This window comes from Nothoprocta perdicaria, unplaced genomic scaffold (assembly GCF_003342845.1).
Source record: "Nothoprocta perdicaria isolate Ctin4 unplaced genomic scaffold, notPer1 scaffold_97, whole genome shotgun sequence".
NCBI lineage: Eukaryota > Metazoa > Chordata > Aves > Tinamiformes > Tinamidae > Nothoprocta > Nothoprocta perdicaria.
This window is the reverse complement of record NW_020456276.1, coordinates 1,329,472-1,343,140: the sequence shown is the minus strand read 5'-3', so window position 1 is coordinate 1,343,140 and position 13,669 is coordinate 1,329,472. Positions and strand designations below refer to the sequence as shown.

General features: G+C 60.7%; 1 protein-coding gene across 1 annotated transcript in view; it reads left to right on the top strand.

Annotated features, from left to right (window-relative positions):
• The first annotated feature begins 7 nt into the window (after window positions 1-7).
• The window catches only part of TMCC2 (transmembrane and coiled-coil domain family 2), a 17,746-nt gene continuing 4,084 nt past the window's right edge, over window positions 8-13,669 (top strand). The window contains exons 1-2 of the mRNA XM_026053228.1: window positions 8-49; window positions 6,651-7,166. Of these exons, the coding sequence (XP_025909013.1) occupies window positions 6,678-7,166 (489 nt within the window). The 5' untranslated portion in view covers window positions 8-49; window positions 6,651-6,677. The remainder of the gene's footprint in view (window positions 50-6,650; window positions 7,167-13,669) is intronic.

Below are 13,669 nucleotides of genomic sequence, written 5' to 3'. Positions count from 1 at the left end.
GGCGGGGGCCGGGCCGCCGCCGCCGCGCTCCAAGCCCCCCGACCTCAAGGTGAGCCCCGGTGCGGCCCCGCCGTGTCCCCCGCGCCGCCACAGGTGTGACCTTGCGGGGCGCTCCCGCCGCGGCGCGGTCCCCAGACGGCAGCAGCCCCGGCACGGGGATGCTCCCGGGATCAGGGTGTTCCCGGGATGGGCACGGTCCCAGGATGGGGATGCTCCTGGGATGAGGTGGTCCCAGGATGAGGATGCTCCCGGCACGGGGATGCTCCAGGCATCAGGGTGTTCCCAGGATGGGGACAGTCCCAGGATGGGAATGCTCCTGGGATCAGGGTGTTCCCAGGATGGGGACAGTCCCAGGATGGGGAATGCACCTGGGATAGGGTGGTCCCAAAATTGCAGCAGCCCCAGTATGGGGATGCTCCCGGGATCAAGGTGTTCCCAGGATGGGCACAGTCCCAGGAAGGGGATGCTCCCGGTATCAGGGTGTTCCCAGGTTGGGGACGGTCCCGACACGAGGATGCTCCTGGGATGGGGATGCTCCTGGAATGAGGTGGTCCCAGGATGAGGATGCTCTCGGGGTGGGGACAGTCCCAGAATAGGGATGCTCCCTCGATGGGGATGCTCCCAGGATGGGGATGTGCCTGAGATGGGGATGCTTCCAGGATGGGGATGCTCCCAAAATTGTAGCAGCCCGAAATGGGGATGGTCCCTGGTTGAGGATGGTCCTGGGAATGTGATGGTTCTGATATAGGGAGGCTGCTGGGATGGGCATGCATTGCAGAATGCAGTGGTCCTGGGATGGGGATGCTCCTGGGATGGGGATGCTCCCGGGAATCCAGTGCTCCCAGGCCAGGGATGCTTCCCGGAGGGCGATGCTCTTGTGGCAGCTTTGCAGCCCAGGCCTGAGTGTCACCAAGAGAGGCAGGGGACCCTGGTGGCACCAGCCACATCAGCAGGGAGCTGCAGGAAGGGGGGCCATCCAGGAGGCTCCTCAGGGCTTTTCTAGAGGCAGAGCGGGGCAAATGGGGCTAAATACCCTCTGGAGCCGCCCCAGCACCGGGAAGCACGATCAGCCTGTCAGGAAAGTGGCAGCAGGGCAGTGATCCCAGGCTGCTCTTTCCCTGCCAGCGGGATGTGTCTGGATAATGAGGAAAATGAGTTACACAGCACTGTGGAGCACGGGAAGCACTGGCAGGGCTATGGGCATCTAGAGCAGCCCAGTCCCAGGTGGAGTTTGTGCAGAAATTTCCTGTGGATTTGGATGTGGAGCAGCTTGGATCCATGGCTGCTCGCTGGTGGGAGCGGGATGCAGCGGGGCCCGCAGGCAGGGATGCGTTCCCTGCTTTCTTCCCTGTTTCCAGGTGCTGCGGTGCGTCGCTGCCGTGCTCCGAGCTCAGCTCCCGCTCTTTGATTTCCAAAAGGGCTGCACAAAATGTCCCTGGTCCCCCGCAGGCATCGGGGACAGGAGCTGCTCATTGTGGAGCTTCCCAGCAGAGCCTCTCCAACCTGTCCTCTAGTCCCCAGAGTCCTGTCAGGATGACCAAGGTCGTGCAGGGAGCCGGTCCCATCCCACCAGCTCCATCCCGGCTTATTATCCACCTGCAATGGGTCAAAAAAAGGTGGAAAGAGGAGGGCCGGGATGGTGCTGATGAGCAGGAAGCCTTTAGGTGGCACAGCCAGCCTTGTGTGCAGCCTGGTCCAGCTCGGTAGCCAAATCCCCATTGATTTTATCGACGTGAGCAGCGCAGCATTGCTTCCCGACGCATGTCTTTAAGCACATTTGTAGCTCTGCAATTAATTACCTGCACGAAGCGAATCCTAAAAGTCGCTTTGTGGAGAAGACCGCACGAAAACCGCTCTCGGGGCTGCCCACGTCTTCAGCGAGCTCCGGGCCCTGATTCCTGGCCCTGCTGCAAACGGAGGGCACCGGTTGAGTCTCTTCACCTGCTGGTTCCTCTACTCGTGGCATCTTTGGAGAACAGACCCTAATCTTAAAGTTTTCCTGCCTCGAATCTCTCCTTTTCGTGCTGGTCGCTAGCAAACGAGCCGGTCCCTCGCCGCGTGCTCCGCTCTGCTTGGCCTGGCGTGGGGCCACCGACCAAGGTCCATCGTTCAGCACCCCGTGGGTATCAGCCGAGCCTCAAACGGGGATTTTTATTTGCTACCAGCCTAGGACAGATTTGAGCCGGCAACCTGGAAACAAAAGGCTGCTTTGTGCCGCCTCCGAGCCCCTCACCGGGCAGGTCCTCCTGGCAAACCCATGCAGCGTTCCTCTTGCCAGCCCCAATTTCAGCTCTTTTTTTTTTTTTCCAAGAGCAATTGCTCCATTAGGGGAAAAAAAAGGCCAAAAAAATAAGTTCTGGCAAGGAGCAAAGCAGATGCATGACACATAATTCTGCTTAAAAATATGTTGGGTGGCAAAGATTTCCTGCGCGCTGCAGCAGAGTGACTGGATCCATCCAGAGCGCTGCAGAAGGAAACATCGAGGCCGTTTGCTGCTGGAGGCTGCCCTGGCGTCCCGGGATGTTCCCCCAGAAAGGCATTTAGTGCTTAGATCGCATTCCTGCATTCCCCATGCAGCTCCAACCCGACTGTTTTCCCATTCCCAACCGGACTGGTCTGACCAAAGGCTGCGAGTTGAAGCCCGACGTAACGTCCTTCTCCGGTGCCGTGATCTCAGTGTTTGCGGCTAAGGCCTTCCCCTGCTTTTGATCCCCAATCCAAGACCAGCAGTGAGTTTGGAGGCGCTGTCCTGGATCCATCCCTTCTCCCGGGCCTGGAGGAGGCACTCGGCAAGGCCCAGTTTCGGGATACGCAGCCCCGGAGCTGCTCCAACCTGCCTGACCCGGAGCAGCGGGGCTGGAATAGGATGCCCAGAGGGGACAGGGCTCAGCAGCACTTACCAGAGTGGCTCAAGTCCTTCCTTATCCACTTTGATTTGGGGGAAAAAGTAAAGCCAAATAGATTTGGCTCCTCTACAAGGGGTCTGGGGAGCAGAGTCCAACCTGCAGCCTCATGGGCTGCTCTTGGAAAGGACTGACTCCTCCTCGCCCGTAAAGGTCACCGGGCCCTGGGATAAACCCTGAGGTACATTTATATTTAATCGCTCGCACGAACAATTTTTCCAGGCGTATTTTGGTCGGGAAAGGACGCTGCCAAGGTGAGCGGAGTCCCCTGTGGTTAGCGGAAGGCGGCTGCTGTCGAGCAGCTCGAGCGGGAGCCGCGTGGCCACCGGAGCCGCTTCATCCGGCACCTCCCGTGGATACTGCATCCCAAAATGCCAGCGGCTCCGGCACGGGTGCTGCCAGATCCAGCGGCGCCCCGAGCCCCCTGGGAAGTGGAACCAACATGTGCCAAGGGAGCGGAGCTCCGGGTGGGGAGCTCGAGGGGTCCGCAGTGCCGTCCCGGCTGGAGCAGCCCGGGACCCTCCCGCCGGCTTCATTCCAGATGGGATTCAACAAGGTCCGCGTCTCTCTCGCGTTCTGGTGGCACGTTAAGCAACATGACTAATGTTCGTCACATGTTTGTTCTCTCACGCTGGCCCCCAGAGGAGAAGCATGTGTGGGAGAGCTCCGCTTTCCGCGCTCCACTATCCCTGGATTTCGCTTGGCATTTGGTTGTGGCAGCGGGAGGAGGCAGCGGGGCCGAGACGGAGGGTCCCGGCCGGCCTGGGCTGCAGGGGGGCACGGGGGCCCTGTGCTGCATTCCCAGGATTCTCGCCGCCTCCCATAGGATCTGCTCGCTGCGAGACCCATGGGGAGAAAAGCCAGGAAAGCCCAGCCAAGAGCAGGGATAGAGGCTTCCTAGGAAACCTGCTGTCCGGCTACTCCTGCTCTGCGTCTCGGCTGTCTCCGGGCTGGAGGGAAGAGTTTTGCCATCCGGTTCCCACTCATCTCCCAGGACAGGCTCTCTTCCCACGGCCGTGCCGGGCCTCCGACGGGCCCCTCGCTCCCGGCTGGAGCCGCTGGGCTGGCCTGGGATGTAAATAATTAATAATAACAATAATAGAGTGCAAGCAAGCGGCGCTGCGCTCTAAGGTCACGGCAACAGGATCTCCTTCCACCTGAACATCTTCCTCGTCCACCTGAAACCCCGGGAAGAGGCTTGAGGGGCAGGAGCTGCTGGAAACGGGGAGATGGAGGTTTGAGAGCCGCCGTGTCCCGCCAGAGCCGGATCACCGGGATCACGGAGGGATAAACGTGCAAGGAGGAAGCGGGTGCTGCCGCATCCAGGCGGAGCGGCGCTCGGGAAGCCACGTGCCTGCGGCTTGACCCTGCCAAAGCCGGTCATAGCGACGGGCTGATCCACTTAGGACAGGGCGGAGGATGAGAAGCAGGAGTCCCCATCGGTGAAGTTCACTCGAAGTCCACAGAAACAATCCCCGCCGTCGAGCGGCCCCGTTAATTAAGACATGTCTAATGAAGAGATTCCTGTGCGTTTTGCAGCTGCCTCCTCCTCTGCTGCTCCTGCCTCAGTTATTAAGCCCTGGTTGTTCCCACGTATAGATGCTCTGTTATGAGCTAGAGGTGGTTTCATTCCAGGAAAAGAAAAATAATAATAATTTAAACAAGCCTCTGCTTTGGAAGTGCTCTAGTTATCCTGGAATAACTTAGGAAAATGGTTTCCACATGAAGAGCTTCTCTGGGATCTGTGGTGCAGAAGAGCTTGGTCCATGGTGACCATGTGGCGACCACTTAGACCCTTGGTGCAGGCAGGTCTGCAGCTTTAGAAGCCATAAACTCAATGCAGCCGAGTGCAGGATGGCCTCAGCTCTCCTCTTCCTGCTCCTCTTACCCTTTCTTGCATGGGAGCCCTATCTGCAAAGCCTCTCGATGTCTCTTTCAGAAAAACACTTGGAAAAGGCTCAAGGAGAAGGGTATTTTTTCAATTATCTTCAGAAGAAAAATCTCTATCAGATTGAGCTGTTTGGCCAAATACCCACCCAGGATGACTGGCTCTCACCTGCAGCTGCTGTTGCTGGAAAGTCGTCCTTCCAAATTTGGGGCAGGCTTTGCTTTTATTCTGTTTTTCCAGGGATGGGAATTGGCCTTTTCCTTCCACTTGGACCTTCTAAAGGGCTAAGCGAGAATCTGAGCCTCTGTTGTACCCTCGATGGTGGAGATCTGTGGGTTTATAGTTATTACCTATCTAACACTGTCTCTGTTGCCATAGAGACTGTATAAATAGAATAAAATTTAAATCACAATTTCCTCGAGTAGCAGTTGAGCACCACAGATTTGTTACGTCTTTCTTAGGAAAAACCAAATGGATCTAATTCTTCATCCCAAGTGGATAACAAGGACTATTTTGCCTGTAGTGTTCAGCAGCGTGCGATCGAAGTGCTATTAGTAGCACCCCAATTCCTTGCAAGCCTTCCAGATGCGATGGGAATTAAGCCTTAATGAATCTGGACGCTCGAGGACTAAATGGTGTTTGAGAGATGAGTCCTGCCCGCGCGGACACCAAGTCCTCCAGGCATCCGGATGCTCTTGGAGGTCGTGTCACAAACCCAGCTGCTTCTCTACAAGTCGCAGCTTTTGCCAAGTAACAGCGTGGCTAAAAGCAGCTCCCGATTGTGACCTCCCCTTGTTTTCAAGCACGGGCAGATCGCAGCAGTGCCAGGAGGGAAACCAGCATCCCTAGGGATGAATCTCAGGACCCTAAGTGGTCCCGCAGGATTAGGGTTTTAGTCCTAGGAGCCAAGATTTTAGTCCTAGGAGCAAAACAGAGACATCCAGAGCAGGAGCACAAGGTTGTGCCGTGTTCACCGCTGAGTTTATGACAGCTGAGGCTGCCTGTGGAGCTGAGAAGACATTTGAGTGTCCCAAGATTATTCCCTTGCAGTCTGGGAGCCGTGTTGGGCTGGGATATGTGATCCTCCGGCAGCAGGACTAAATCTACCAAGCCCATCTCATAGTGGTCACCAATGCGAGAGGTTACTAAGCGCAGGGCGACAGCAGGGACGAGGGTGGGCAGGAGATTTGCAGAAGGCACCCAGCCAAGCGCGGGGCTCGGAGGCGCAAATCTGGGCACTGCACTGGGCGCGGGAAGCGGCGCCGGGCTCCCCTGCCCGTAATCAGGAGCTCGATCGGTTCCACCATCCATGTAGCACGAGGGCTGCTGGCCGCGCCGGCGCGCGCGGGGAGGCGAGCGTTTGGAGGATTCCTCTGCTCTGGAGGAGGTCGGTGGCGATGCTGAGGAGCCCGGGCGGCTCCGGGGGGATGTCGTGCTCGGGGGTCCTGCAGGGAGGTCCCTGCTGTGCTGCTCAAGGTCGCTCGGGCCCCGCTGGTGGCACCAGGCAGGAGAGGCAGCTTCACTCTGGCAAAGCAAGGCCGGGTTTTGGGGCTGGTCTTGGAGGCCATGGAAGAGTCAGAGGGAAAGACCTTCCCCTTTCCCTCCTGGAGTGCATTCCCAAGGGCAGGAAGCTGTCTGCAGCACGTCCCAAGCCTGGGAGTCACCAGGGTTGTTCCGGCTCTGAGCAACGTTGCTCCTTCCCCTTTGTCCGTAGGGGCGCAGTGCCCTCAAGCCCATACCCAAACACACCACCGTGGTGTGGTGGCATCTCCCAGACTTTGCTCTCGTGCATTGTCCGCCCACGTCACGGCCGCGCAAAGCGTTGCCCACAATAAGGGAGGCTCTTTTCTCCCCCGCAGAAAATCCAGCAGCTCTCCGAGGGCTCCATGTTCGGCCACGGCCTGAAGCACCTTTTCCACAGCCGGCGGCGCTCGCGCGAGCGGGAGCACCAGAACTCGCAGGACTCGCTGCCGCCGCCGCCCGGCGCCTCCGACCACGACTCCCCCGACGAGAAGGAGCGCTCGCCGGAGATGCACCGCGTCTCCTACGCCGTGTCGCTGCACGACCTGCCCGCGCGCCCCACCGCCTTCAACCGCGTGCTGCAGCAGATCCGCGCGCGGCCCTCCATCAAGCGCGGCGCCAGCCTGCACGGCGCCGGCGCCGGCGGCCGCCGCGCCAAGAGCGGCTCGCTGGAGCCGCAGCGGGGCAGCCCGCACCTGGGCCGCCGCGCGCCGCAGGACAGCGGCCTCACCGCCATCCTGCACCAGCACCAGGGCCGGCCGCGCTCCTCGTCCACCACCGACACCGCCATCCTGCTCGCCGAGAGCGGGGCCGTCTACCTGCTCGCCGAGGACACCGAGGGGCTCGCCGAGAAGGTAGGGGCTCGCGCGGGGCCGGCACCTTCCCCAAGGCGGCACCGTTTGATTGCACAAAAAATCAGCCCACCTGCACAAAAAGTCATCCCGCCTTCCCGCCGCGGCACCGTTTATCACCTCATATACGCAAAAAACCATCCCCCTTGGGGCTGCTAACACAGGGACCTGCCATCCATGCCCAGCACACAAAAAATCATCCCACCTTCCCGCAGCGGCACCATTTTATTGCCACCTATACAAAAAATCATCCCACCTTCCCGCAATGGCACCGTTTATCACCTCATATACACAAAAAACACCCCCCTTGGGGCTGTTGACACAGGGACCCCGTGGCCAGGACACAAAATATCATCCCACCTTCCCGCAGCGGCACCGTTTTATTGCCACCTATACAAAAAATCATCCCACCTTCCCGCAGCGGCACCGTTTTATTGCCACCTATACAAAAAATCATCCCACCTTCCTGCAATGGCACCGTTTATCACCTCATATACACAAAAAACACCCCCCTTGGGGCTGCTGACGCAGGGACCCGCCACCCGTGCCCAGCAAACGGCCTCCAAGCAGGAGCTGGGGCTGCTGGTGGCCGCGGGAGGCCCTGGGGCTGCTGCTGGAGCCAGCAGATGCATTAGGGAGCGTTGGAGGCCGGGAAGCAATCCCAGCGCCGCGTGCCATTCCGCGTTAACCGAGCTCTGCTGAGGGATACGATATCCAGATCCCGGCCCTTTGTTTGAGCTACCAGACGCCACGTGTCCCCCAGGTGCGGGAGCGGCGCTCGCCAGCCCCGGCGCTTGGCATTCGCTCCCTTTCCCGTTCCCAGGCACCGGCGCCGCTGCCGCGGCCTCGGAGCAGCTTTTCCCACCGCTCCATGGAGCCGCTGCGGAGGGAAATCCAACCTGTTGCCCTCTGCACTAACGGAAAGAAGATCCCCAAGATACTTTTTCTTTCTCTTTTTGCTCTCTTTTTCCTCCCATGCGGCTTCCCAGCCGCCCTGTGGGGATGGGGACCCTCTGTCTGGATGCCGGGTGCTGCACATGGCACCTGCAGCTCTCCAGGGTCCCAAAGAGGCTGTTCAGGCTGCAGATTTGGGGCCAAAATCACCCTGGCTCCGCAGGGGACACAGGGCTAAGCAAGGGGCTCCTGCCCCCGCCACCCCGCTGGGTGACCCAGCTTGAAAGCCAAATGTAGGGACCAAAGCCTGTGGAGCAGCACAAAAAGGGCATGAATAATTCACTGCATGTGGCACAGAGAGAAACACGGGGACAGGCGATACCGTGGGGGGAAGGAAAAAAAACCAAGCGGCTGTTGGGAGCAACAAGAGTTCCGTGATATTCCCGGGCTGTTTTTCCGTAGCCTCCCTGGCCTCCGTAGCTCGGTGCAGGGCAGCGGGTGGGCAGGGAGCTCCCCGCGCGCTGGGCACTTGCGGGACGCCCTGCCCTGCGCATCCCGCGGGAATTGCGGGAAAGCATCCCGCAAAACACCCCCGGAGCCCTCGCCAGCAGCGGGGAAGGCATCGCCTGGCCCTGCACATACCCCCTGCGGCACAGGGACCCGGAGCAGAGCCCTCCAGCAGCTCCCCATGAACCCCAAGCCAGTCCCGGCGCTGGGGGCTCTTATCAGCTCCATGAGGAGCAGCTTGGGGTGCTTTCCCATGGGATTAGGCAGCACCCTGCAGGGTGCTGATGCTGACGGATGGGCCTGGTTGTCACCGGGGAGTTTCTTTGGCCGCTGTTTCACCACGCTGGGTTTGGTTCCCCTTCCCAGCGGTGCCTTTTTGTGATCATGGGAAGAGCAGGATGCTCAAATGCCGTGAAAATGATGGGAATGTGGAAACACTCTGCTCGGAAACAACAACAACAAAAAAAGGATTTTCCCTCAGTTTCTGCACATGCCCAGCGTGTGGAGCAGAAGGTCCTCACAGGAGACTCCTTTTCCACGCAGCAATTTCACACTGAACGTTTCACTCCTTGCATAACGGCCTAAATGCAAGCGCTGGGTTAATCCCTAATGGAATTGCCCAGCCGGTGCTTTTCCAGCAGCTATTGATTCTTTCCTTGCCTTTTCTAACCACGTTTGTGCAGCAAGCTGGGGTGAGCCTGGTCAGAGATGGCTCTGCCTTCCCACCCGGACTCCACTCATCATCCTGGGAAAACCACAGCACTGGGAGCCATCCCTGGCCTCCTGTCTGCCCCCTGCAACCCGCGCGGGGCCTTGGCTTCCTTATCCCGGAGCGGATTCTGCACCGGGCATCTCCAGTGATCCGGGGGGAGCAGGACCCGTGCGGAGCCGGCGGCTGCTCCGGGGCTGCCGCCGTTAGATGGCACCAGCATCCGGGCTCTGCGCCACAAGTGACACGAGCGCGGGGAGGGCTCAGGCAGCAGCGGGCGGCTTGGCGGCCCCTCACTGTGCGGGTCTGCTGCACGGAGCTCGCCCGGACGCCCTTCCCGACGCTCCGGGCACTGCGGGACCGTGGAGCTGCGGCTGTGCCGGCTCCGTGGCCTCGTCCTCGCCGCGCTCGGTGCCCGAGGACGTGTCCCGTTCCCGGCGGCATCCGGCAGCGTTGGGTTTCAGGGCGGGAGCGGGGGGCGGCCGGCCCGGCTCCGGTTACCGCAGCTCGTCCTGCGCTCTGAGCACCGGGAAAGGCGGCACCGTGGAGCACGGAGGGGTCCCAGGACCCGCGGCTCCGCTTCCCAGGATCCTTCTCCTTGCGGCGGGATCAGCGGCGGGTGCTGTGGATCCACACAAGAGAAGCCGGGGATCCCGTGGGACGCGCTGGGGTGTCCGTATATCCTTTGGGATTGCTCTTCCTCGGGGAGTGCATGGGATCTGCCTTGGAATTCCCAGATCCTGCCCTGTGTCGCTTGTGAGGGATTTGCCGGTGGGGCTCAAATGCCGCCCAAGCGCCGGGAAGCTTGAGGGTTAAAACCCCAGAGCAAGGAGCCAAAATAGCCCAGCGGGCAGCGCCGGGAGGGAATAGCGGGAAGGATGATGTAAGGCCGGGATCCCGCGGCCGGCCGGACAGCGCGTGCCGATGGGCCGGGATCAGGGGCGAGCGGAGCCCGGGCAGGAGCCCTCAGCCCCATGGCACCAATTAGTGGGAATAGCGGTAACGATTCCATAGTGCAGGCGAGGCCGGGGAGGCTGCCTGGCTCCCTCGCCTCCCTCGCACGCTGGAGCCACCGGCTCCTGCCTGGCTGTTCCCGAGCCGCGTTCCCGCTCTCCCGGAGCACGGGGTGCCCAGCGGCTGTGAGCGCCTTGGGATTTGCAATGGGAACCAGAGACCTCTGTGAATCCAAGCCCAAGCCGGCCCCTTAGGAATGGGGCAGGAGAGCCAGACTCGTGGCCACTGCTCCCACCTCCGCTTCCCAGGAGTGGAATGGGAAGGGCACCTCTGCCTGCGGTGGGAACCCCCTTCTCTCCTTCCCATTGCCATGGTGCCGGGAGAAGCAGGTTGGGGAAAAAAAAACCCAGGCAACTAATAGCTGGGAATACAAAGGCTGGGACTGCTGCCTAATTAACTCAGCGTCAGGCTCCCGCGCTGATTCAGCCCGAGCGGGGACTCCGTGTTCCTCAGCATCCCGGCATATGGCTCTGTTTGCAGCCCAGCCTGTGCCGGAGCCGAGGCGGCTCCTCCCTGGGGGTTGGGAACGGGGCAGCCGGCGGGCGGCACCGGTTCTGCTCCGGGCACGGGATTTGGCTGCCTGCGCTCCGAGCCGCTCGCCTGCCCCTTCCCATCCTTAACTACAGCTCCTAATGGAGATGCAGCTTCCCGGCTCCCATCCCGGGACAAGGACTCTGCTCCTGACCTCCCTCCCGGGTGTCTCTGTAAGTACCTGCTGCTCCTCGGAATCCCGCAGGATTCCAGGCCCGAGGAGGGCCCGGGAGCCGCGTCCCTTGCCTGGACACTCCGAGTGGGGCTTGCAGGTGGCCAGGGCCGGATTCTGCCCCTCTCAGTGCTCGTGTGCACCAATATGTGCCACAATTTTGTGCCCACCCAGGGATTTCCTTCTGCTGGGATTTATTCCGGGCGCTGGGATTTATTTCTTTCCAAATTTGCCTTTTCCAGGCAGGCCTGAAAAACGTAGCCGCCTCTTTCTAACTGGAGTAAATCTCCCAGGTGGAGACGGTGCTAAGGATGAAGGGGAGCCCGCCGCCGTCGGCTCGGGTAACTAATCGCCGGGTTAAAAAAACCCTTTTCCTTATGGGAGCACCTGGGAAGAAGGGAGAGCTCAAGCCGGAGCCGGGCGGCGTCGCCCAGGGCAGCGCCAGCAATCCCGAGGGATTCGCGGCTCGCCCATGCGCTCCCGGTGCCGCGCGGCCTCTCCGTGAGCCCTGAGGTCCCGGTGCTGCTTGGGCTGCAAAGCCCCATGCCGGGGTCTGCAGGGAGCTCCGTGCGGCCACAAGGAGCAATCCCGGGCGGAGAAACCCCTGGTGCGGGAGCCGGGAGCGGATTCCCGAGGCAGCAGCCTCTGAGCGCAGCCGCTCACCTCTAATCCGGCCCTAGTCCCTCCCTCCCGGCTGCTCCCGGGATTCGCCGGGGCGGCGCGGAGCTCCGCTCGCCCATGGCAGCGGCGGCCCGTCCCGTGCGGCGCCGCAGGAGCCCGTCGGGACATGGAGGTAGGTCCGGGATGGGGGATCTGGGATTAATCCCGTGTGGAACATCGCTGTGGGTGGGAAGGGGCTCCCGGCATTGCCTCTCTGCCGGTGCCGGCGGCATCGCGATGGGTGATGCCACCCAGCGCCATGCAGTGTCCCCAGGGAATCCCGGTGGCAGCTACAGCCCTGAACCTGGGATCTGTATGGGAATGATCTCCAGTCTGGGAAAGGAGCAGTGGCAGCTCCTTGCCAGGACAAGGGACAGCGGGATGGAGCCGTGCGTCTCCCGGGAATGGGGCCAGGGGCTCCAGTGTCTCCCCTTCACTGCAGCGTGCGCCGCGGACACTGGCCGAGCAGTGATAGCCATAGGAATAGTTATCCCTTGGGAAGCACCTCTGCCTGCCCCATGCAGCCTTCCTCGGCCACCAGCATCTTCCCACGGCTCGATGGTCCCTAGTTTTCCCTGCTTGCAGGTGCATATGATCCTTTGCGTCGCTCCTTCTTCCCCGTACTAAATTTTCTTTCCCGCTTCCCCTCCATCTGATGTTTCCTTCCCGCTTTCCCTCCATCCGAAGAGCAGCAGTGAAGGAACCGGCTGGGTGCTGCTTGCTCAGCGTCCTCACTGGAGCCCTCGCTGCATCCCGGCTCTGCTGGCCTGAGCCCTGTGGATAAGCGGGATTTCTCCTCCCGCATCCCGCCCAGCCGCCCTCCAGCTGCAATCCCAGCCCGGGGGGTGGCCGGCGGGTCCATTCGGATGCCCCTTCCAGCAGTGTTTTGCAGGGAGGGAAAGTGCAGCTCTCGCTAATCCCGCTGCTAAATCCGCTGTGCGGCGGGTTCGGCTCGCGGGGATTTAGCCGCCGTTGGCGCTCAGTGCCGCAGGGATCTGCCCTGTCTCTTTGGGCTGTTGTTTTTCCAAGCGACAGCCTGGGGAAGGTCCCGTGGGTTGCACCGTGCCCGAGTCAAGAGGGGTGGTGGCCGTCGTTGGGGTTTCCTTCTGCTCGGTGCTGTTCAGAGACCCCAAATTTTGTTCCCTACACCCCAGGCCAGTTTTCCATTTCAGCTCATCCCGGGAGGGGGTTCCTTTCCAAAGCAGAGCAGGAAGAACAATGGCTTTCCTGCCCTTTCCGAGTGAAGCACATGCACAGCTTGCAGAGCCTGCAGGGCTTTATTTTCGCTCAGAAAGTGCTGATCCCCGCGGGCTGCAGCCGGCGTGCCGCTCTGCCCGCGCAGCTGTGCGTGGGCCCGCGTTTTCCTGCCTGTTCCTCCCTGCTCTCGTATCCAGGCCTTGCCCCTTATGGCAGCGCAGCCCTTGCCGGGTTATTTAACATCCTGTGAATATCCCTGAGCCATCCCAGGCAGGAAAACGGGGGCCGAGAGCCCCGTTTGCACCGAGCTCTGGCCTGCCGGTAACGCCACGGTCCTCGGCATTATCCCTATTAAAGGGTCACTTGGGGAAAGTGTGTTGGAAAGGAGAAATTATCCAGGGCTGCCAGCGGTATTTAACTTCCAAGCGGCTCTTAATTAGGAGCCAGGAGCTGTTTATACAACCGCTGAGCTTTGCATAAGGATCTGCACGTAAAACCGAGCACCTGGCAGGGCTGGGGATGTCCAAGCGGGAAAGCGGCTCCGCTCCCGGCCTCCCCGTGCTCCGAAGCAGGGCTGCGGGCAGGGGATTTTCTCTCCCGGTGCTTTAATTTCTCACCTGTGGAATGGCAGTCAGCGTGGTGATTTACAGGGGGATCATAGAATCATAGAATCATAGAATGCCGAAGGTTGGAAGGGACCTCAGAGGTCATCGAGTTCAACCCCCCTGCTCACGCAGGGTCACCTAGAGCACGTGGCACAGGGCTGCATCCAAGCGGGTTTTAAAGATCTCCAAAGAAGGAGACTCCACAACCTCTCTGGGC